Source organism: Hyla sarda, chromosome 2 (genome assembly GCF_029499605.1).
Source record: "Hyla sarda isolate aHylSar1 chromosome 2, aHylSar1.hap1, whole genome shotgun sequence".
NCBI lineage: Eukaryota > Metazoa > Chordata > Amphibia > Anura > Hylidae > Hyla > Hyla sarda.
The window spans coordinates 408613494-408637816 of NC_079190.1; the positions used below are offsets into that span (position 1 = coordinate 408613494).

Here is a 24323-nt window from a genome sequence, read left to right on the forward strand (position 1 = left end):
ACCCGCCGGCGATGGCCGACGCCCGCGATCTCGTGGGCGTCCGCCATTAACCCCTCAGGTGCCAGGATCAATACAGATCCCGGCATCTGCGGCAGTGCGTGATTTGAATGAATGATCGGATCGCCCGCAGCGCTGCTGCGGGGATCCGATCATTCATAACGCCGCACGGAGGTCCCCTCTCCTTCCTCCGTCCGGCTCCCAGCGTCTCCTGCTCTGGTCTGTGATCGAGCAGACCAGAGCAGGAGATGACCGATAATACTGATCTGTTCTATGTCCTATACATAGAACAGATCAGTATTAGCAATCATGGTATTGCTATGAATAGTCCCCTATGGGGACTATTCAAGTGTCCAAAAAAATGTAAAAAAATGTAAAAGTAAAAAATAAGTGAAAAATCCCCTCCCCCAATAAAAAAGTAAAACGTCCGTTTTTTCCTATTTTACCCCCAAAAAGCGTAATTTTTTTTATAGACATATTTGGTATCACCGCGTGCGTAAATGTCCGAACTATTAAAATAAAATGTTAATGATCCCATACGGTGAACGGCGTGAACGAAAAAAAAAAGTCCAAAATTCCTACTTTTTTAATACATTTTATTTAAAAAAAATTATAAAAAATTTATTAAAAGTTTTTTATATGCAAATGTGGTATCAAAAAAAAGTACAGATCACGACGCAAAAAATGAGCCCCCATACCGCCGCTTATACGGAAAAATAAAAAAGTCAGAGGTCATCAAAATAAAGGGATTATAAACGTACTAATTTGGTTAAAAAGTTTGTGACTTTTTTTAAGCGCAACAATAATAGAGAAGTATGTAATAATGGGTATCATTTTAATCGTATTGACCCTCAGAATAAAGAACAGATGTCATTTTTACCATAAATTGTACGGCGTGAAAACGAAACCTTCCAAAATTAGCAAAATTGCGTTTTTCGTTTTAATTTCCCCACAAAAATAGTGTTTTTTGGTTGCGCCATACATTTTATGATATAATGAGTGATGTCATTACAAAGGACAACTGGTCGCGCAAAAAACAAGCCCTCATACTAGTCTGTGGATGAAAATATAAAAGAGTTATGATTTTTAGAAGGCGAGGAGGAAAAAATGAAAACGTAAAAATTAAATTGTCTGAGTCCTTAAGGCCAAAATGGGCTGAGTCCTTAAGGGGTTAAAATCCAAATATAGGATACCCAATTGGATGTCTATTTCTGTGCCAACTCTGTTGTTATTTAATGCATTTACCCCTGGGCACTTGGATTCAATGTAAGCTTTTTCTGTGAATAAGAAAGAGGTGAAGCAGCAGCTGAGAGCAGATCCTGGCCCAGCCTCCATGACACAGGGGGAGGAGAGAGCTGTGGGGGAGGAAAGTTTAGGACGGGCTGTAACAGGGAGGAAACTTTCCTGCGGGCTTGTGTGCACAGTCCTGCCGTGTGGTATCTCACAAGTTGTGGTGCCAGTCATCTCCATACCTGAGGCCATACCAGACAGCGCGGTGCCCACCCTTACTACCCACCATGAGGCTGCCCGTGTGCTGCTGCCTGCTGCTGCTTGTTGTAGGAATCCAAGGTAAGGCTGCCAGTATGTGCCCCCTCTAGTCAGTAAGCTGGCCGGGCAGGGCTCTGTGTATATGGTGCCCAGCCTGAGTGCCCCGGACAGCTGACAAATGTTTGTGTCTAAATATAACCAGTGATGTGGTGGTGCCCCTCACCCGCAGTGCATGAATGCCAGTCCTTTGTCTGTGTTAGGGTGGGGCAGCTGTATAGGTGAGCCGCATGTCCCCTCCGCACACATGTATACATTACAGCCCTGGAGTTTATGTAATCCGGGGATCCTGGGCGCCCTCCCTGCTGAAGGTTTCCATAGACCCGCATGACTCACCGAGGGCTTCTCGAGTAAACAAGATTAAAGTGTGGACTGGGTGCCGCGATACGGGCGGATCTTATGGCGTGTGCCAGCTTTATTGTGCGGGCAAACCTAATGGGAAGGGACCCGCTGTTATAAAGCAGTGTCTACCCTGTCTAAGGCATTTCTTAACCCTAGTGTATGAGGCATTGTCTACCCCTAGTGTATGAGGCATTGCCCAGTGCCCACCCCTAGTGTATGAGGCATTGCCCACCCCTAGTGTATGAGGCATTGCCCACCCCTAGTGTATGAGGCATTGCCCACCCCTAGTGTATGAGGCATTGCCCACCCCTAGTGTATGAGGCATTGCCCACCCCTAGTGTATGAGGCATTGCCCACCCCTAGTGTATGAGGCATTGCCCACCCCTAGTGTATGAGGCATTGCCCACCCCTAGTGTATGAGGCATTGCCCACCCCTAGTGTATGAGGCATTGCCCACCCCCTAGTGTATGAGGCATTGCCCACCCCTAGTGTATGAGGCATTGCCCACCCCTAGTGTATGAGGCATTGCCCACACCCTAGTGTATGAGGCATTGCCCACCCCTAGTGTATGAGGCATTGCCCACCCCTAGTGTATGAGGCATTGCCCACCCCTAGTGTATGAGGCATTGCCCACCCCTAGTGTATGAGGCATTGCCCACCCCTAGTGTATGAGGCATTGCCCACCCCTAGTGTATGAGGCATTGCCCACCCCTAGTGTATGAGGCATTGCCCACCCCTAGTGTATGAGGCATTGCCTACCCCTAGTGTATGAGGCATTGCCTACCCCTAGTGTATGAGGCATTACCCACCCCTAGTGTGTGAGGCATTACCCACCCCTAGTGTATGAGGCATTGCCCACCCCTAGTGTATGAGGCATTGCCCACCCCTAGTGTATGAGGCATTGCCCACCCCTAGTGTATGAGGCATTGCCCACCCCTAGTGTATGAGGCATTGCCCACCCCTAGTGTATGAGGCATTGCCTACCCCTAGTGTATGAGGCATTGTCTACCCCTAGTGTATGAGGCATTGTCTACCCCTAGTGTATGAGGCATTGTCTACCCCTAGTGTATGAGGCATTGTCTACCCCTAGTGTATGAGGCATTGCCTACCCCTAGTGTATGAGGCATTGCCCACCCCTAGTGTATGAGGCATTGCCCACCCCTAGTGTATGAGGCATTGCCCACCCCTAGTGTATGAGGCATTGCCCACCCCTAGTGTATGAGGCATTGCCCACCCCTAGTGTATGAGGCATTGCCCACCCCTAGTGTATGAGGCATTGCCCACCCCTAGTGTATGAGGCATTGCCCACCCCTAGTGTATGAGGCATTGCCTACCCCTAGTGTATGAGGCATTGTCTACCCCTAGTGTATGAGGCATTGTCTACCCCTAGTGTATGAGGCATTGTCTACCCCTAGTGTATGAGGCATTGTCTACCCCTAGTGTATGAGGCATTGCCCAGTGCCCACACCCTAGTGTGTGAGGCATTGCCCGTCCCTAGTGTATGAGGCATTGCCCGCCTCCAGTGTGTGAGGCATTGCCCGCCTCCAGTGTGTGAGGCATTGCCCGCCTCCAGTGTGTGAGGCATTGCCCGCCCCCAGTGTGTGGGGCATTGCCCGCCCCCAGTGTGTGGGGCATTGCCCGCCCCCAGTGTGTGGGGCATTGCCCGCCCCCAGTGTGTGGGGCATTGCCCGCCCCCAGTGTGTGGGGCATTGCCCGCCCCCAGTGTGTGGGGCATTGCCCGCCCCCAGTGTGTGGGGCATTGCCCGCCCCCAGTGTGTGGGGCATTGCCCGCCCCCAGTGTGTGGGGCATTGCCCGCCCCCAGTGTGTATGATGCCTATCCCATAGTGTATGAGGCATCAGCCACCCCCCCCCCCCCCCCCAGTGTATGAGGCATCAGCCACCCCCCCCCCAGTGTATGAGGCATCAGCCACCCCCCCCCAGTGTATGAGGCATCAGCCACCCCCCCCCCCCAGTGTATGAGGCATCAGCCACCCCCCCCCAGTGTATGAGGCATCAGCCACCCCCCCCAGTGTATGAGGCATCAGCCACCCCCCCCCCAGTGTATGAGGCATCAGCCACCCCCCCCCCCCCCAGTGTATGAGGCACCAGCCTCCCCCCCCCCAGTGTATGAGGCACCAGCCTCCCCCCCCCCCCCAGTGTATGAGGCACCAGCCTCCCCCCAGTGTATGAGGCATCACCCACCCCCCAGTGTATGTGGCATCACCCCCCCCCCCCCCCAGTGTATGAGGCAACACCCACCCCCCGCGTTTCCAATTTGGTGCCTACCTTCCATTTAGAAAGCAGTGCCCATGCCCTTTTTTTAAATTATTTAATTATTATTATTTTTTTTTTTTCTTAAACGGTGTACATTTAAAGAAACTCAGAGATAGCACCATTGTGGGAGATTTATCAAAACCTGTGCAAAGGAAAAGTTGCTGAGTTGCCCATAGCAAAGAAGCGATCTGATTGGTTGCTATGGGCAACTGGGCAACTTTTCCTCTGGACATGTTTTGATAAATCTCCCCCATTGTTCTTAAATGGCACTGTCAGATATAAAAACTTTTTATACTGTATGTTGTACGTCTTGGCAAAACAGTAGTTTTTCTAATATACTTTTAAAAAAAAAATAAAAAAAATCACATTTTATTAAAGTGTACCTGTCGTAAAAAAAAAAAATGTTTTATATAATACTATATGTGCGCCGAGGACAAGCGGGGCTCTGTGCGCCGAGGACAAGCGGGGCTCTGTGCCCTGAGGCTCTATGACACGCCACTTGCTCACATATCAGGATAATTGACAAGCTAGGAGCCTGCACAGAGCCCTGCTTCTCCTGCCCTCACTTCCTGTATTTGGACTCCTCACAGAGACACACAGTTAATAGCACAGGGACAGCATTTTTTCACCCAAAAATATACACATTTTTTAATCAATGTATATTTCAAATATACATATAATGGTATTATCTAGATTATATTAAAAGTTTTTGTTGGCGACAAGTACACTTTAAAGAAAACTGCCTTTGAAAATCCCACCACTAGGGGTCCCCATACCTCCTGGACACTGAGTCCTACAGCATTAAGATGGTGTCCAAGGGCCATGGACTTGAGATGGCTGATTGACAAGGCTGCAGGAGGAACACCGCTTGCAGCAACACTGCTGTAACACAGAGTTTTACCAAACATGAGCCTCCATCTATTGGAAAGCTACAACTCCAAGTATGCCTGGACAGTCAAAGGATGTCAGGGCATGCTGGGAGGTGTAGTTTTGCAAAGTACAGGAAATTTCAAATAATCATTGTGCATGTGTACAGCATAAATCCAGAGGAAAGGGTTACAGACAGGGCTGCCAGGCTTCCAGAGCAGTGAGTCAGCAGAGTGAGTGAGGTGAGGAGTCATCACAGTGTAGACAAGAGAGGGACACGCCCTTTCCCCTTGACGAGATTGAAAAGACATTGAGCAGCTGTAATATGTTTATTTTTTTGTGTGAAATATCAGTGATAGAGACATAAAAATTACATATACATGATCTGGATGAGGTACTGAGTAACATATAACAGATCTGACTGGTACATTTTAAAGGAAAATTTGCCATACCAAAGAACTGCACCATTTCCATTGGCATCACATGTGCTGATACTGTAATGTGTGTTCCATTATGAACTTTTATGTGGTAAAAAAATAGAAGAAAGATTTCACAGGCTAGCCTAAAAATGAGGTAGCTCTAGGGAAAGCAGGAAATCCTAATCATCTTTATGATAGTACTAGGGCTGCAGCTAACAATTATTTTAATAATCGATTAGTTGTCGATTATTTTATCGATTAATCGGAAGAAATGTCAAAATGCCCTAAAAAGGGGTTCAGCTGATTCTACTTGAAAAACTATGTACAATGGCCATATTAAAAGTTTCTAGCATGTGATGGGACCAAACAGCAGCAATTTTATTATTTTTTTTATTTTTTACGTTTACGCCGGTTGCTGTCATTATTAATGATCCTGTACAGAAACCAGCATAAATATGATACTGCCGCATGGGTAACTGTCTGAACTATTTAAAAAAAATGTTAATGATTCACTAATATTTTAAAGGACAACTGCAGCACAATATACACTTATCCCCTATCTACTAGATAGAGGATAAGTGTTTGATCGCGGGGGTCTGACCAGTGGGACCCCCCACGATCTCCTGTACGGGGCCGCGGCTCTCCCGTGCAGGGGCCGTGCCTGCCACCGCATGACGTTGCGGCCGGCACACCTCCTCCATACATCTCTATGGGAGAGGCGGGGAGGCAGTGTTCGTGCCTCCCCGGCTCCCCCATAGAACTGTATGGGGACGGGGAGGAGACGGGGCGTCACCGTCGACCTCTAGGTCGACGCTACACGCCTTAGCGCTCACTATGAGCGCTAATGGCGGCACCTCGTGAGGGAGATCTCGGTCTGACCCTCTGCGATCAAACACTTATCCCCTATCTTGTAGATAGGGGATAAGTGTATATTGCGCTGCAGTTGTCCTTTAATAGTTCAGACAGTTAGCCATGCGGTAGTATCAAATATGTAATAGAAAAAATTATTTTACTTTTTTTGTATAGCAATAGGAAAAGGGAGAGCTAATTTTTATTGGGGGAGCAGTAAATTTAAATTTTTTTTCTTTCTTTTTTTTTTTATATAGCATACACATTATACACGTGTATGTGCAGACTGCAGACCATTGCTTTTACAGACCCCTTTATACAGCAGGGCTCCCCCCCTTTAGACAGCGCCCCCCCAACTTTATACAGCAGGGCGCCCCCCCAACTTTATGCAGCAGGGCTCCCCCCCTTTAGACAGCAGCCCCCACCCTTGTAGACAGCTCACCTGCAGCTGTCCTCTGTTGGGGGCTGCCGCTCCGCTGCACAGTTCTCCCGTCCGCATCACGTTGTGCTATGGAGGACCATGTGACACACACGTCACTCTGCTTCCTCCGTAACGTTACGCCGGGCGCAGGGAAGGAGGTGGAGTGATGTGTATGTCGCATGGTCCTCCATAGGACAACGTGATGCGGACAGGAGATCGGGGCAGCAGAGCGGCAGCACCCGACAGAGGATCGCTGCCGCCGCCGACATGATCCCACTGCTGCCTTGCTCCTAGCATACCGCCGGGACATGTCTATTCTCTGTACCCGATGGAGATGTGCAGCAGAGAATATACATGTCCCGGCGGTGCGCTGATTGCACTAGGAGCAGGGCAGCGGCGGAGACATGTCGGCTTCATTCATTCACTGACGGCAGACAACGAATCGGGCGATTATTCGATAACTGGATTCGTTGACAACGAATCCAGTTATCGATTAAATCGATTAATCGTTGCAGCCCTAGATAGTACTTTTTATGACAGGTTGTTTACCACATTAAAGTGTGAGATGCTATGAAGTCATCTTTTCACATTCCAGTTCTTTATCATGTCCAAGATTTTCATGCTACTTTATATAGCACTGTATAATATTTATACCATGTTACGTAATTCTTAAGCGTGTGCCGTATGATAAATGCCATAACACATGTGGACAAAGTGTTCACTGTAGTTTAGTGCCCAGTTTGACTGGCAGGATAGCTTCTTCTCACATGGGTACAGCTCCAAGTACAGTATGACATGACCCACAGTGGTTTTAGTCAGGGCATGCTGGGAGTTGTAGTTTGAAAACAGCTGGAAAATCACATATATTTTATGTCTGTATCCATTCCTTATGTGGAAATATGGCTATAGAGATGGCTAAATTGTATTGCTGGGCTGGTACATGGTTCAAATGCATTTGCGAAAAATAGTTACCATAGTTTGGCGATTTGCTTTAGCACATTTTTGGTCAGTTGTGCATTGTAGTGCATTAAAGGCCATGTACTACACAGGGATTTAAAGGGGTACTCTGCCCCTAGACATTATCCCCTATCCAAAGGATGGGGGATAAGATGTCTAATCGCGGGTGTCCCACCACTGGAGACGCCCGCAATCTCTGCTGCGGCATCCCAGACATCCGGTGCACGGAGTGAACTTTGCTCCATGCAGGTGCGGGGCAGAGGCTTGTGACATCACAGCCACGCCCCCTCAATGCAAGCCTAAAGGAGGAGGCGTGACTGCTGCCATGCCCCCTCCCATAAACTTTCATTGAGGGGTCGTGGCCGGGAGCAGGAGGGATGCAGCAGGAAGATCGCGGGAGTCCTCAGCGGCAAGACCCACATGATCAGACATCTTATCCCCTATCCTTTGGATAGGGGATAAGATGTCTAGGGGCAGAGTACCTTTTTAAGCCAAAGGAATGAACATGTTAATTTTTCTGGTGTGTCTAGAATTTTCTGGCAGAGAATTACGCATGGTGACCGGTTCATGTTGAAAACAATTGTAGGCAAATTCTGCTTGGAAATTCCATAGTGTGAATGTAGCACAACTATTCTCAAAAATGTGTTTTGCAAAGTCCATATTTGTCCTGGATTCTCCTCACAGATAAGTGAAAGTATATATACTTCTCAAAAAAATAAAGGGAACACTTAAACAACACAATGTAACTCCAAGTCAGTCACACTTCTGTGAAATCACACTGTCCACTCAGGAAGCAACACTGATTGGCAATCAATTTCACATGCTGTTGTGCAAATGGAACAGACAACAGGTGGGAATTATAGGCAATTAGCAAGACACCCCCAATAAAGGAGTGATTCTGCAGGTGGTGTTCACAGATCACTTCTCAGTTCCTATGCTTCCTGGCTGATGTTTTGGTCATTTTTTAATGCTGACGGTGCTTTCACTCTAGTGGTAGCATGAGACGGAGTCTACAACCTACACAAGTGGCTCAGGTTGTGCAGCTCATCCAGGATGGCACATCAATGCGAGCTGTGGTTAGAAAGTTTGCAGTGTCTGTCAGCGTAATGTCCAGAGCATGAAGGCGCTACCAGGAGACAGGCCAGTACATCAGGAGACGTGGAGGAGGCCGTAGGAGGGCAACAACCCAGCAGCAGGACCACTACCTCCGCCTTTGTGCAAGGAGTAGCAGGAGGTGCACTGCTGGAGCCCTGCAAAATGACCTACAGCAGGCCACAAATGTGCATGTGTCCACTCAAACGGTCAGAAACAGACTTGACCTCCACAGGTGGGGGTTGTGCTTACAGCCCAACACCGTGCAGGACGTTTGGCATTTGCCAGAGAACAAGATTGGCAAATTCATCACTGGTGCCCTTTGCTCTTCACAGATGAAAGCAAGTTTACACTGAGCACATGTAACAGAGTCTGGAAACGCCATGGATAACGTTCTGCTGCCTGCAACATCCTCCAGCACGACTGGTTTGGCGGTGGGTGAGTAGTGGTGTGGGGTGGCATTTCTTTGGGGGGGCTGCACAGCCCTCCATGTGCTTGCCAGAGGTAGCCTGACTGCCATTAGGTACAGAGATGAGATCCTCAGACCCCTTGAGAGACCATATGCTGGTGCGGTTGGCCCTTGGTTCCTCCTAATGCAAGACAATGCTAGACCTCATGTGGCTGGAGTGTCTCAGCAGTTCCTGCAAGAGGAAGGCATTGATGCTATGGACTGGCCCGCCCATTCCCAGACCTTAATCCGATTGAGCACATCTGGGACATCCTGTCTCGCTCCATCCACCAACGCCACGTTGTACCACGGACTGTCCAGGAGTTGGCGGATGCTTTAGTCCTGGTCTGGGAGGACATCCCTCAGGAGACCATCCGCCACCTCATCAGGAGCATGCCCAGGCATTGTAGGAAGGTCATATGGGCACGTGGAGGCCACACACACTACTGAGCCTCATTGTGACTTGTTTTAAGGACATTACATCAAAGTTGGATCAGCCTGTAGTGTGGTTTTCCACTTTGATTTTTAGTGTGACTCCATATCCAGACCTCCATGGGTTAATAAATTTGATTTCCATTGATAATTTTTGTGTGATTTTGTTGTCAGCACATTCAACTATGTAAAGATGATTTCATACGATTAGTTCATTCATTCAGATCTAGGATGTGGTATCTTGGTGTTCCCTTAATTTTTTTGAGCAGTGTATATTCACATGTGAATGAGGCCTAAGGGAAGGTGAAAAGTCAATTCAGTTCTGCCCTTGCCCCAGTGTCTGCAGTGTAAACATGCCTGGCATAGTTACCGTGCCCCTGTGAAATTACACACCCAGGATGTAGGGGGTGCCCAGGACAGCAGGCTACAAAAAACACCGCACCAGACAATGATCTGCTACAGGATATCAAATTATTCTGAGGCTATGATGGGGTATAAGATGTTTAATCTCGGGGTCCTGTCGCTGGGAACCTCCGTGATCTCCGTGCTGCATCCGTCATTTGTTTAAAGCATCGGGTGAATCGACGGAGGCTCATGACGGCCACGCCCTTCAATGCAAGTTTATGGGCCCCTCGTGACGTCATGAGCGGGGCATGACCGTGATGTCACAAGCGTCAGCATCGTCTGTCATCTGGCAGGGAGCAAAGTTTGCAACGTGCTTCGGATGTCCGGGGTGCCGCAGCCAAGATCGCGGGGGTCCCCAGCAGCGGAACCTCCGAAATCAGACTTCTCATCCCCTATCCTTTGGATAGGGGATATGATTTCTAGGGGTGGAGTACCCCTTTGAACAAAAAAAATGGGACATAAATGTAGTATACACATAGCCTAATGCTGCAAATCCTGGTCTGGCTTTAGGCCCAATGCCTGCAATAACAGCTTCATGCCTCTGGTAATCACCTGAGCCGATGGTCCATGTTATAGGGGTCCTCCTCCCCTGTTAGGTAGATTTGCAGACATGTGGCAATCCTGGAGTTAACCTGCTACAGCATCTTTCTCACCTCTACACCACAGACTCCTTCATAAAAGTCCTATACGGATCGCTATGTTGATGAAATTTCTCATATTTCTCTAAAGAAACACCCCAGTTAAAGGGGTTAAACAGGAAAATCCTTTTTTTTTTTTTATTTTTTTTTTTTATATCAACTGGCTCCAGAAAGTTAAACATATTTGTAAATTACTTCTATTAAAAAATCTTAATCCTGTCAATAATTATCAGCTGCTGAAGTTAAGTTGTTTTCTGTCCGGCAACAGTGCTCTCTGCTGACATCTCTGGTTGTCTCGGGAACTGCAGAGTGGAAGAGGTTTGCTATGGGGATTTGCTTCTAAACTAGGGGGTTCCCGAGACAGATGTCATCAGAGAGCACTTAGACAGAGAAGAACAACTCGACTTCAGAAGCTCATAAGTACTGAAAGTATTACGATTTTTTAATAGAAGTAATTTACAAATCTGTTTAACTCTCTGGAGCCAGTTGATATATAATATTTTTTTTTCCTGGATAACCCCTTTAAGCATATGGCATTACCTGTGTCTCTTCAGTATTACATGTGTTTATAGGGAACCTCCCAGAAGATTCAGGCTACCCTGACCACAGGTATCAAGAAATACTGACGGCTCCTCCATTACAGGATAGAAGCTTCCCTTTGGATTCCCCTTCTTCCCTCTGGAGTCTTGGTTGCTAGGACTATCCTAAGCTCCTTCTGAAAAGTTTGCGGTGGAATTTTTTTTCAATTTTTTGGGAATTTCTGTCTGCTGAAAACACAGCATAGGATTTCTTTTCAATAGGGTTTTTATAGAATTTTTTCCAGTAAAAGACGAACATGACGACAGTTATGCAATACATTGTGAATGTAAATACACAGCATAGGATTACATACAGAATTCAGCTAAATTTAAAGACATGTTCAATGTTTTTACAGAATCCGAAAAATTCTGCTATGGAAATTCTTCCATGTGAATGGGACAGCTGAATTCCCATTCAATTCAATGTGCAGTCAGTTTTGTAGAGTTTCTGAGCTACATATTCCGGGGGAATTCCGCACAGAAATTCAGCCGTGTGAACATAGCCTGATAGGAAGAGACCTGTCAATCAAGCCAATCTAGGTGGGAGAAGATGGAGGAAAGCCACTTAGTGACCCCTTTTATTTATTTTTTACTTGGTTGCCACATCACATTTTTTTTAGAGGAGAATATAGTTTGCTGTACTAGGGGGAGCCGGCCAGTATTCATGCTGCCTGTGTTTAGGACAGGTTCAGTTAAATGGGCTATCCCAATATTTAGGGGTTCACTAGCCGATCACAAGAATTGACCTCCTTTGTCCTTGAATGGAATGCCGGCGCACATGCTCAGTCTATGCTCCATTCATTCTATATGGGACCTGGGAACATACAGTAGCTGAGCTCAGGTTTTTTCTTCTCTATATGGATTTAAACTCTGCCTTGTGAAATGTCACTTCTACACAGATCAGTCCCACTGAAGAAAATAAAACCCAAAAACCCGGGCAAAATCTGTGGCATAGAATGTGTGACTCTGGCACAGCTCCATGGGTATACCCCAGCTTTCCTCTGCGGATTCCTCATCGGATTTTTCCAACAAATAAATCCGTGTCAGGAGGGATAAAACGGTTCCCTCTGGTTTGCTTGGGAAGAAAATACTCTCTCTGATCAGAAGGTCATGTAGGCTCTGCCGACCATAGACATTGCTGTTTGGCCACCAGATATGACTCCTGAACAGCCTGTTTATTAGGTTAGCTGAGTAGGGATAGAGGAGCACCTGCCAGACACCTGTGGAGTCACTTATCAATGGGGATATCTAAGTGTTTACATAGGCAAAAATCCCTCCCAAATGTTTGCCTTTAATGGTGGGGGTCCGCATTCAGTTGTCAGCTTCCGTCACTACTTCATGCTGCCCTCACATAGTTATCCGCCAACAAATACCTGATATCCAGGGGAGGCTTTGGCTTTTGTTTGCAGAATAGTCTTTGTTCTCTGTTTAGCCTCAAGACTAGAAAGGTATGCAATTGCCCTGTGTATACACTCTGCTTGATAACCAATTGCCCTGTGTATACACTCTGCTTGATAACCAATTGCCCTGTGTGTACGCTCTGCTTCATATGTAGTTGCCCTGTGTGTACGCTCTGCTTCATATGTAGTTGCCCTGTGTGTACGCTCTGCTTCATATGTAGTTGTCCTGTGTGTACGCTCTGCTTCATATGTAGTTGCCCTGTGTGTACGCTCTGCTTCATATGTAGTTGTCCTGGGTATACGCTCTGCTTCATATGTAGTTGTCCTGTGTGTACGTTCTGCTTCATATGTAGTTGTCCTGTGTGTACGCTCTGCTTCATATGTAGTTGTCCTGTGTGTACGCTCTGCTTCATATGTAGTTGTCCTGTGTATACGCTCTGCTTCATATGTAGTTGCCCTGTGTGTACGCTCTGCTTCATATGTAGTTGCCCTGTGTGTACGCTCTGCTTCATATGTAGTTGCCCTGTGTGTACGCTCTGCTTCATATGTAGTTGTCCTGTGTGTACGCTCTGCTTCATATGTAGTTGTCCTGTGTGTACGCTCTGCTTCATATGTAGTTGCCCTGTGTGTACGCTCTGCTTCATATGTAGTTGCCCTGTGTGTACGCTCTGCTTCATATGTAGTTGCCCTGTGTGTACGCTCTGCTTCATATGTAGTTGCCCTGTGTGTACGCTCGGCTTCATATGTAGTTGTCCTGTGTGTACGCTCTGCTTCATATGTAGTTGTCCTGTGTGTACGCTCTGCTTCATATGTAGTTGCCCTGTGTGTACGCTCTGCTTCATATGTAGTTGCCCTGTGTGTACGCTCTGCTTCATATGTAGTTGTCCTGTGTGTACGCTCTGCTTCATATGTAGTTGCCCTGTGTGTACGCTCGGCTTCATATGTAGTTGTCCTGTGTGTACGCTCGGCTTCATATGTAGTTGCCCTGTGTATACGCTCTGCTTCATATTTAGTTGCCCTGTGTATATGCTCTGCTTCATATGTAGTTGCCCTGTGTATACGCTCTGCTTCATATGTAGTTGCCCTGTGTATATGAATGAAAAAGAACGTGTGCTGTGAAAAACCAATTGTTCTGCCCAGTATCTCATCTGATAAACCAGTTTTTGTGGTGCAGTCACTACATAGTTAATTCCTGAATCGCTAGATTACTCAACATGAAATCACAAGGTCTTCTAAAGGAGGGGACATAGACGTTTATATTTACTGCACATGGGTCCGACAAAAACCTCGCCACCTTCTCATCTACAACACAGCACATAAGACGAGGGCTATACTGAGAATTTTTGCCCTGAAACGGGAGTCATGCAACCAAAAATTGCCCTATTACTCTACATAGATTGTGTTTTGTCAGGTTAAAGAGTACCTGTTACAGAACTAAACTTTTAATAATATTGTTCCTTATGTAATTATAAGAAACTTTGCTATTTACTTGCTGTTAAAATTCTCAACTTTTTTTTTTTTTTTATTTGTAATGTGATTGAAAATGGAGGTTCTCTGGTACATTGCTTTATATATTTTTCTGTTTTCATGACGTAAATTCCACACATCTGCATCAATTCTGCAACCGCATCGGTGCAGAATTGATACAGAATCCGTGTGAATCCGCATTTTTTACTCTGCTGCCACCCAGGACTCCCGTACTGCTGTGGTACTACTACTCCCATTATTGAACAGACTCATTTCCATGAAGGGAGTAGTAGTTCCCCAGCTGCGGGAGTCTGCTGGGTAGACTACTGTAGCACTAATACTACTACTCCCATCATGGAACAGTTCCATGTTGGGGGTAAAAGTACAGGTGCTGAGGGATTGATCGCATCAGGTTTCACTTCTGAAACCCGATGCGATCAAAAGTTATTATTCGGGGGATCTGGCGGCATGTTGGACGCACCGCTCCCCAGCTATGTATTTTTTACTGTCAAAAATTCATATTCAAATACCCCGCCGGGAGCCCTGAATGCTGTCCATGGTAGGAGCTGTAGTAGGAGAGATGGCTCCAGCTGGGGAAGCGGGTGGCATTGCGATGTGATCCCCGGCCGACCATCTACATAATAAACCTGGTCCGCATGCTAGAATTTTAAAAATCCCCACCGGGAGCCCTGAATGGCTACTTTCTGCTGGCCATTCAGGGCTCCTGGTGGGATATTTGAATATGAGTTTTTGACAGTAAAAAATCCATCGCTGGAGTGGTGCAGCTGACATGCTGCCCACTCTCCCTGTTAATAACTTGATTATATTTTTCTAGCACGGTATGCAGGATTTCAGCAGAGGAATTCTGCTTGCGGATATTCTGCTGTCTGAATGAACCTGTAAAATCCCATTAAAGTTAATTGGGCAATAAATTCACACGGAATTCAGCGCAGAAAATTCACGCAGAGCTCCGCACAGGTTTTCTGCGGTGGGATTACGGCCTTAGGGTATGTTCACACGTACAGGATCTGCCGCAGATTTGAAGCTGTGTTCACCTATTTATTTCTATTGATTTAACAACATCCAAACTGCAGCAGATCTTGTACATGTGAACTTACCCGCAAAGTGTAAGTTGAAATTTGCAGTGACTGGGTGGTAAAATCTGGAAAGAACATGTAGATTATGGTGTGAAATTGCTGTAGATTTACATTGATTACTGCAGCAAACATTTTTTCTTCCTTTATCCAGAAAACATGGATCCTGAATTTGTCGCCCTCTGATTTGGAGTAACAAAAGCCATCAGAAAACTCATATTCTGGATGGTTTCCTCTAGAACAGTGGTCTCCAACCTGCGGACCTCCAGATGTTGCAAAACTACAACTCCCAGCATGCCTGGACAGCCAACGGCTGTCCAGGCATGCTGGGAGTTGTAGTTTTGCACATCTGGAGGTCCGCAGGTTGGAGACCACTGTTCTAGAGGAAACCATCCAGAATATGAGTTTTCTGATGGCTTTTGTTACTCCAAATCAGAGGGCGACAAATTCAGGATCCATGTTTTGAGGAAGGGCCCACTCTGGGCCAGAAAGGCGTTGACGTGCTTTTAATAAATGCCATCTGATTATACCCTTTAAGAGCCTTGTCTCTTTACAACCCTCTTGGTGCAGCGCTGCAAGAAAAATTCCTTTAGTATGGACTAGGGCTGCAACAAACGATAAATTGCACAATCAATTCATTGCTGATAAATTAATTGCGCAATAAATGAATCGGGGAAATTAACAAAAAATAAATAAAAATTATCTTTTTGCTTTTTTCCGTCTTTACTTAAAGAAAAAAATAAGTAGGCATATAAAAACAAGTGAACAAGGCTTTTCATGTTTCCTCCGCGCCACTATTATTATTTGCCACAGTGTTTCCCAACTAGGGTGCCTCCAGCTATTGGGAGTTGTAGTTTTGCAACAGCAAGTGCACCCTGGTTGGGAAACACTGACTAAGCATTTAAAGCGAAACTATCACCTCCGTACGAGGAACAGAGAGGTTCAGGGCAGTTAGGGCATAATGTAATCTAAGAGAAGGGCCTTTTCCTTACTTTGTCTTTGGTTTGTGAAGTTATATTCATGCTTTCTTGTAATGCTGGTGAGCAGTCGAAGGGGCCGGCCAACTCTCACAGCGGCACTCCGGGTCTCCTCCCCGTCCTAACACACTTCTATCATTGAACCCTGTACGTCAACCATGCTGGACCACCAAAGTAAGGAAAAGGACCTTCTCTTAGATCGCCTTATGCCCTATCTCAGTGGTTCTCAACCTTTTTTGCGACTGTCCCCCCAAAGGGTGAAAGTATGTCTGTGGGTACCCCTCGTGCAGAACTTTACACGCGAGGGGTATCCGCGGACAAAATAATAAAATTACTGATCCCCCCCCCCCCCCGTCTTAATCCCCCTGTACCATTATTATCAGATATGGCAAAAGGGGATCTTGATGGCAAAAGGGATTAAGATAGAGAGGGGGGGGGGAATGGCAAAAGGGGATAAGAGGGGGGAATAATTGCACGGGGGGGGGGGGATTATCATTGGTACTGGGGGATTAAGATGGAGGGGTGGGGTAATGATTATCCCACCCCCCTTTCCATCTTAATCCCCGTGTGCCATTATCCCCGCCACCCTCTGATCCCCTTTTGCCACCCACCCCCATCTTAATCCCCCTGTGCCATTGTATCCCGATCCCCTGGGCTAATAAAAAAATATATATATAATTTATGTCATTGCCGTAAATGTTGGCAACCCTGAGATTTTTTAAGAAAATAAAGTATTTCTCACAGAAAAGGATTGCAGTAACACATGTTTTGCTATACACATGTTTATTCCCTTTTGTGTGTATTGGTACTAAACCAAAAGAGGGAGGGAAAAAAGCAAATTGGACATAATGTCACACCACACTCCAAAAATGGGCTGACAAAATTATTGGCACCCATAGCTTAATATTTGGTTGCACACCCTTTGGAAAAAAAAAACTGAAATCAGTCGCTTCCTATAACCATCAATAAGCTTCTTACACCTCTCAGCCGGAATGTTGGACATTATGTCCAATTAGCTTTTTTCCTCCCTCTTTTGGTTTAGTACCAATACACACAAAAGGGAATAAACATGTGCATTTTTTATGTCTCTGTGTCAGCAGTGGGGTCCTCCTGGGTCTCCTGCCATAGTGTTTCATTTCATTTAGATGTCGACAGATAGTTTGCGCTGACACTGATGCTCCCTGAGGCTGCAGGACAGCTTGTATATCTTTGGAACTTGTTTGGGGCTGCTTATCCACCATCCGGACTATCCTGCGTTGACACCTCTCATCAATTTTTCTCTTCCGTCCAAGCCCAGGGAGAATAGTTACAGTGCCATGGGTTGCAAACTTCTTGATAATGTTGCGCACTGTGGACACAGGCAAATCTAGATCTCTGGAGATGGACTTGTAACCTTGAGATTGTTGATATTTTTCCACAATTTTGGTTCGCTAGTCCTCAGACAGTTCTCTTCTTCTCCTCTTTCTGTTGTCCATGCTTAGTGTGGCACACACAGACACACAATGCAAAGACTAAGTGAACTTCTCTCCTTTTTATTTGCTTTCAGGTGTGATTATTCTTTTTATTTTTATTGCCAACACCTGTTACTTGCCCCAGGTGAGTATAAAGGAACATCACATGCTTGAAACAATCTTATTTTTCCACAATTTTGACAGGGTGCCAATAATTTTTTCCAGTCCATTTTTGGTGTGACATTATGTCCAATTTGCTTTTTTCCTCCCTTTTTTGGTTTAGTTCCAATACACACAAAGGGAATAAACATGTGTATAGCAAAACATGTGTTACTGCAATCCTTTTCTGTAAGAAATATTTCATTTTATAGAAAAATTTCAGGGGTGCCAACATTTACGGCCATGACTGTATATTTATATAGGGTTACGCTTACCGCCGGTTGAGAACTGATGGTGCCTGCACCTCCGTACCTTGTACAGAGGTGAGGGAGGCACTGCAGTCCGCCCCCTGGCCGGCTCATAGAGGGGTATATGAAGTTACTGTGCACTTATTTCATACTCCTCGTCAGGAGCTCTGATTGGTCAATCGGTGCCAACCATATGACATTTGTATCTCATTTTTTGCTTAACGCATTGGAGCTTGTTTAATCAATGACTGGATTCATCAACAACTAATCCAGTTATCGTTTTTTTTTTTCTTTTTTTTTTTCCCGATTAATAGTTACATTGACCCTTTTTACATTTGCAGAGTCTTTACCTGACAATGCTGTGGTTAAAGGGTACCTCTCATCAAATACATTTTGATATATTTTAGATTAATGAATGTTGAATAACTTTCCAATAGCATGTTAATGAAAAATATGCTTCTTTCAATTGTATTTTTCCCGATCAGTCCTGTCAGCAAGCATTTCTGACTCATGCTGGAGTCCTAAACACTCAGAGCTGCCAGCCTGCTTTGTTCACAGCCAAACAGGTTGTGAACAAAGCAGGCTGGCATCTCTGAGTGTTCTCCTTTGTGAACAAAGCAGACTGGCAGCTCGTAGTGTTTAGGACTCCAGCATGAGTCTGAAATGCTTGCTGCCAGGACTGGTAGGGAGACCCCTAGTGGTCATTTCTTCAAAGTGGAGAAGTAAATAGAAAGAAGCATATTTTTTAATAACATGCAATTGTAAAGTTATTCTGCATACATTAATCTATAATATATCAAAAAAATTTTTGATGAGAGGTACCCTTTAAAAAAAAAAAAAAAAAAAAAAAAAAATAATATATATATATATATATATATATATATATATATATATATATATATATATATATATATATAATATAATTATAATTTTTTTTTTTTTTTTTTTTTTTTTTTTTACATATTCATTGGACGGATGCCTTGATGATCAGTTCACGGGGCTTCTCACTGCTTTAGGGTGCGTTGACACAAATGGACTTGGTTGCAAACTTGCAGTGTGTTTCCTCTGGGGGCTGTCTGCTGCAGAAAGTCGTCCACAGACCCCATTGAAATTAATAGGGTCTGCAGCAGATTTTCCACAGCGGAAATTCTGCTGCCTAAAATCTACGGACAGCATGCAGAGACTCCGCCCCCATTAAAACGCGCAGCAGAAAAACACTGCAAGTTTGCAAACAAATCCACCCGTGTAAACACACCTGCAGACTCCCTGGGATCAGCTGTCATTTTTTGGGGGGGTATTTACTGCTTCTCCAAAAATGCCACTTTCTCTACATGGCATTTTCTGGGCAAATACATTGCAGCTAGATGGTGTTAGCTAGGTCAATAGGGAAATATAAAGTGCCATACTTAAAGGGGTACTCCACTGCTTCAGCGTTCGGAACATTTTGTTCTGAATACTGTGAGTGGGGCCGGGGCAGCCACACCCTCTCAATGCAAGTCTACGACCGTCACGCCCCCTCCCATAGACTTACATTGAGGGGGTGTGACGTCACGGGGTATGCTGAGGCAGTGGAGCACCCCTTTAAAAGTAGCTTTTTGGGGCGTTTAGGCCATTTATATTTCCCATTTCTCCTGGTTTGGGCTCAAGAACTACGGTGTGTGAACTGCGGCAGATTTGGTGCTGTGTTTGCAGCAGATTCTGTATGTGTGAATAAACCCCAAACTACTAAAAATCCAATATTGATTTGATCATAAATGAGTTTAGATGATCTCTCACGACAGGATCCTCTTCAAAGGGAGCCTTCAGCCAAGCGCTCTGACAAATCTGACTGGATTCGGCAGCTTCTTTTTCAGTATTAGAAAAAATATTTCTCCAAAGGTGTCCATAGCCTTATTATACAATGCTTGTTTGAGCCATAGTAGAGATAAGATGTGCTTGCGCTTGCCTTCCTCTGACTAACCCTGCACAGAGCTGGTGGTTTTCGCTGCCCTCCCTCAGGTTTAGGGCACTTTGTAGGATTATTCCCAGTAGAGGTTGTTGTCTTTATCGGCAGACAATTTTATCTTACCAGCTGCTGCCACCCAAATGTTTTCCCACAGCTGTAAAGAGCCGCACTGCCTAGGAAAGGGCCTGACACCCTCTAAAGAAGTGGTCTTCAACCTGCGGACCTCCAGATGTTGCAAAACTACAACTCCCAGCATGCCCGGACAGCCGTTGGCTGTCCGGGCATGCTGGGAGTTGTAGTTTTGCAACATCTGGAGGTCCGCAGGTTGAACACCACTTCTTTAGAGTGTGTTTGCCTTCTGCTTGTTCTAGTAACAACTAACTTTTTTTCTCAGCACTGATGTCTGAATTTATTCTGATGTTGTACTGTTAGGCAGAAACTTAGTCGTGTTGTTGTTGTTTTTGTTGTTGTGGTGTGTGTGTGTGTGTGTGTTTTTTATTTTAATTTTTTTGTGAAGTTTAGGATTTAGCTTTTTGCCTTCCTACCGCAATAGGCGTGTAGTGTCCTCTTTAATTTGGGGAAGGTGTTGGTAAGCAGACTTTTTGTTCACATTTACTTGGTATTTCTAACAGTGTTAGGCTGGGTTCACACCACGTTTTGTTGAATACGGCTTGGAGGAGGGGGGGCGGGGCCTAATCGCGGCGCCCGCACTCAGCCGTATTCGGGAACCCTATTTAATGTATGTCTATGAGCCGACCGGAGTGAACCGCAGCCTCCGGTCGGCTGCTTCTTCGGCCGTATGCAGTTTCCCAACCGCAGGCAAAAACGTGGTCGACCACGTTTTTGCCTGCGGTCGGGAAACCGCATACGGCCGAAAACGAAGACTGCCAAAGGCGGCGGTTCACTCCGGTCGGCTCATAGACATACATTAAATACGGTTCCCGAATACGACTGAGTGCGGGCGCCGCAATTAAGCCCCGCCCCCCTCCTCCCAGCCGTATACGGGGACCGTATTTAACAAAACGTGGTGTGAACCCAGCCTTAGGATGGTCACATCTAGTCTTTAGATATTTGTATACTCATCTGGTGAGATGATTCTACATTGATCACTGGAGGTATAAACAAGGTTCGGCTTTTGTCATTGAATTACATGTTTTCAAAACCTTTTTTTTTATTTTTTTTTTACGTGTTATATATATAATTTTTTTTTACCATTTAAAACATACATTTTATAGCATGTTGTGTTTACAAACACCATCGAGACAGCCCTGGTTGGTCTCATTCCTTTTGCAAATTACAGGAAAGTGCTCTCCCCAGCAGTATTGACATGGAAAGCAAAGAGAAGTAAACACCAGGGCACAGATTTATCAAACTGTGTGATCATCAGCGGACCACCCGGGGCATCGTAAACGTCTATCCGGCGGCAGCTGAAGCAGTCTGCGCTGCCGGATAGCCGTTTATGCGATGGCCCCGACATACCAAAGCATCGTATGTTGATGCTGCCTTCAACATGCAATGGCCTCTGAGAGACCATCATATGCTGAAATGATCGTATGTCGGGGCCATCGTAGGTCGGGGGGGTCACTGTATTTGTTTCTGGCAGTGAACTTAAAGGGGTTATCCGGCCAAAGAGCAGAACCCGCATTCTATGTGGGGCAGTGTCTCCATTCGCTGAAAGCTTTGTTTCCTGGGCTGGGGACGTGACTTCACACCATGCCCCCTCTATTCATGTCTATGGAAGGGGGCATGGCAGCCGTCACGCCCCCTCCCATAGACATGAATAAAGGGGTGTGGCATTCCGTCACGTCCCTAGTCCCGGAAACAAAGAGCTTTCAAAACTGGAGACGCAGCAGATGCTGCATGGAGATCGCAGGGGGTACAAGCGGCGGGCTTCCCGCAATCAGACATCTTATCCCCTATAGGGATAAGATTTCTTTGGGCGGATAACCCCTTTAAATTAAAGGGAACCTGTGGCCAACCCCCCCCCCCCCCCCCAAACTTAGATTTTTACAAATCAAGTCAGATGTGTGAACTTAATTTTAACAATGGGAGTGAATATCAGGTGATGGGTGGGATTATACAGTCATTGAGTCTGTAAGCATTACAAATTGAGGGGTGTGTCTGCTAAATACATACCCCCTGATTGTGTAGTCCCACTTATCACCTGATTGTCACTTCTATTACTAAAATGAAGTCCCGCTCATCTGACTGATTCCCTGAATTGTCAGAAAATTATAAACCCTCATATTTTAAGAACAGGAGGGTGTATCAAGAAACTGTAAAAAGGTGTGTGATCATGACACCCTAAGCTATTTACTGGTAATGCAAACAATTTTTTTGGGGTTGGCCACAGTTCCTCTTTAATAAAATACTCTAACACCAGAGTGAAAAGACAGATCATATACTGTATATACCAGTTATCGGCTTCTTTTGAATAGGTGAAAGTGTGATCTAACAATTTCATATTCATCTGCCCGCCTCAAATTTGGCTGCCCTTACAAGTACATTTTATAGACTTCTGATTTTAACTACCGTAATTTTTGCCCTATAGGACGCACAGGTTATAAGACGCACCCAATTTTAAAGGTGCAAAATCTAGAAAAAAAGATTCTGAACCCAACAGTGATCTTCAACCTGCAGACCTCCAGATGTTGCAAAACTACAACTCCCAGCATGCCCGGACAGCCGTTGGCTGTCCGGGTATGCTGGGAGTTGTAGTTTTGCAACATCTGGAGGTCCGCAGGTTGAAGACCACTGGATAGGAGGTAGTACTTAAGTGTCCCCGCCGCTACGGACCCGTCACCGCTGCCCTGGATGTTGCCCTCCATCGCTGTCGCCGCGTCCCCATGGTATCCCAGACGTCTTCTTCCCTGGGATCGCTCTCCGTCGCTGTCATCACGTCGCTATGCACGCCGCTCCTATTGGATGACAGGACGGCGTGCGTGATGACGTCGAAGGAGAGCGCCGGCCATGCAGGGGATCCCGGCACGGAGCAGACACCGAGGAGGCAGGTAAGGTCCCTCCCGTGTCCTGTAAGCTGTTCGGGACGCCGCGATTTCACCGCGGCGGTCCCGAACAGCCCGACTGAGCAGCCAGGTTAGTGTCACTTTCCCTTCAGACGCGGCGGTCGCCACATCTGAAGGGTTAATACAGGGCATCACCGCGATTGGTGATGTCCTGTATTAGCCGCGTGTCCCGGCCATTTATGGCCACAGGGACCGCCGCGATAGGTGTGTGTATTCGCCGTATAAGACGCACCAACTTTTCCCCCCCAGTTTTGGGGAAGAAAAAGTGCGTCTTATACGGTGAAAAATACGGTATATATTTATACTACATGTATGCTTATTTAGGTTCACTGTATAAGCACTAGTATATATGTATATTTCTTCTGTGTCTCAGAACATATAGTTATAGTACTGGTGTCTATAGCCTTCTGCCTGTAGGTGAAGTATCTACAGTTGCCTATGCATTGATTCTGCCATAATGTCTTGTCCATTTACAATTTTTATGGTTTGATTTCAGTGACAAATCTCAGAAAATAGTACAAAAATCACAAAAAATAAATAAAAATCACAGTAAAGAGGCATATATTCCCACAATGATGCAGATCAGCCACAATGCTATATAAGGGGAGGGCGCATAGGTGCAAAATACTGAAGAACAACTCCTCACATGCCTCCCATTCATGAGGGGAGTAGTTTCTTAGTATTACAGTTGCACACAGATAAGGCATACAAAGGGTGCAGGGTGCCGATAACGTGTAGTGCACCATGCTGGCTTATAACCTATTAGTGACGCCCATACTATTCAATCAGGCGGGCTGCCCAGTGTTTTATATATGTGCTCCCCACATCGCACTGACACCCCGGGCTCCCCCAGCATCACAAGGCCAAACCCCATCACAAAAATATATATTCTCATATGATAAACATCAGGTATTAATTGATATTTTGGGCAAAATATGCAAGATCGCAACCTACGTCCTCTGTGGATTTCAGTAAGGGAAAAATAAATTGGCTTGAAAAACATGTAAAAAGGGTCGCTGTGTAGGTTGCGCTCAGACTGTGGAGAGTATATGTCGGGGGCGTACATCAGTGTGTGAGTGACTGTGGCTGGAGGACAAGGTGGAGGGTGTTGCGTTGTCAGTAAACAATTGCGGTGATATAAGGCCGACATGGTAAGCACATGCCTAAGTGCATTACTCTCTGTGTGTCTTGGATTATGGAGGAACAATGAGACTTTGTTGTGTACGATTCCTCTGTAAACTCTGTGACACACCCAAAAATGATCAGCCCGTCTGCATTTTAAATCTGTTTG

General features: G+C 45.8%; 1 protein-coding gene across 2 annotated transcripts in view; it reads left to right on the forward strand.

The window, feature by feature from the left end:
• Window positions 1-1332: 1332 nt before the first annotated feature.
• LOC130356836 (CD99 antigen-like) overlaps window positions 1333-24323 on the forward strand; it is a 78268-nt gene continuing 55277 nt past the window's right edge. The window contains exon 1 of one of the 2 annotated variants that reach the window (XM_056558837.1): window positions 1333-1566. In XM_056558837.1, the coding sequence (XP_056414812.1) occupies window positions 1515-1566 (52 nt within the window). In that variant the 5' untranslated portion in view covers window positions 1333-1514. The remainder of the gene's footprint in view (window positions 1567-24323) is intronic. The other variant, XM_056558836.1, reaches the window with a different exon arrangement.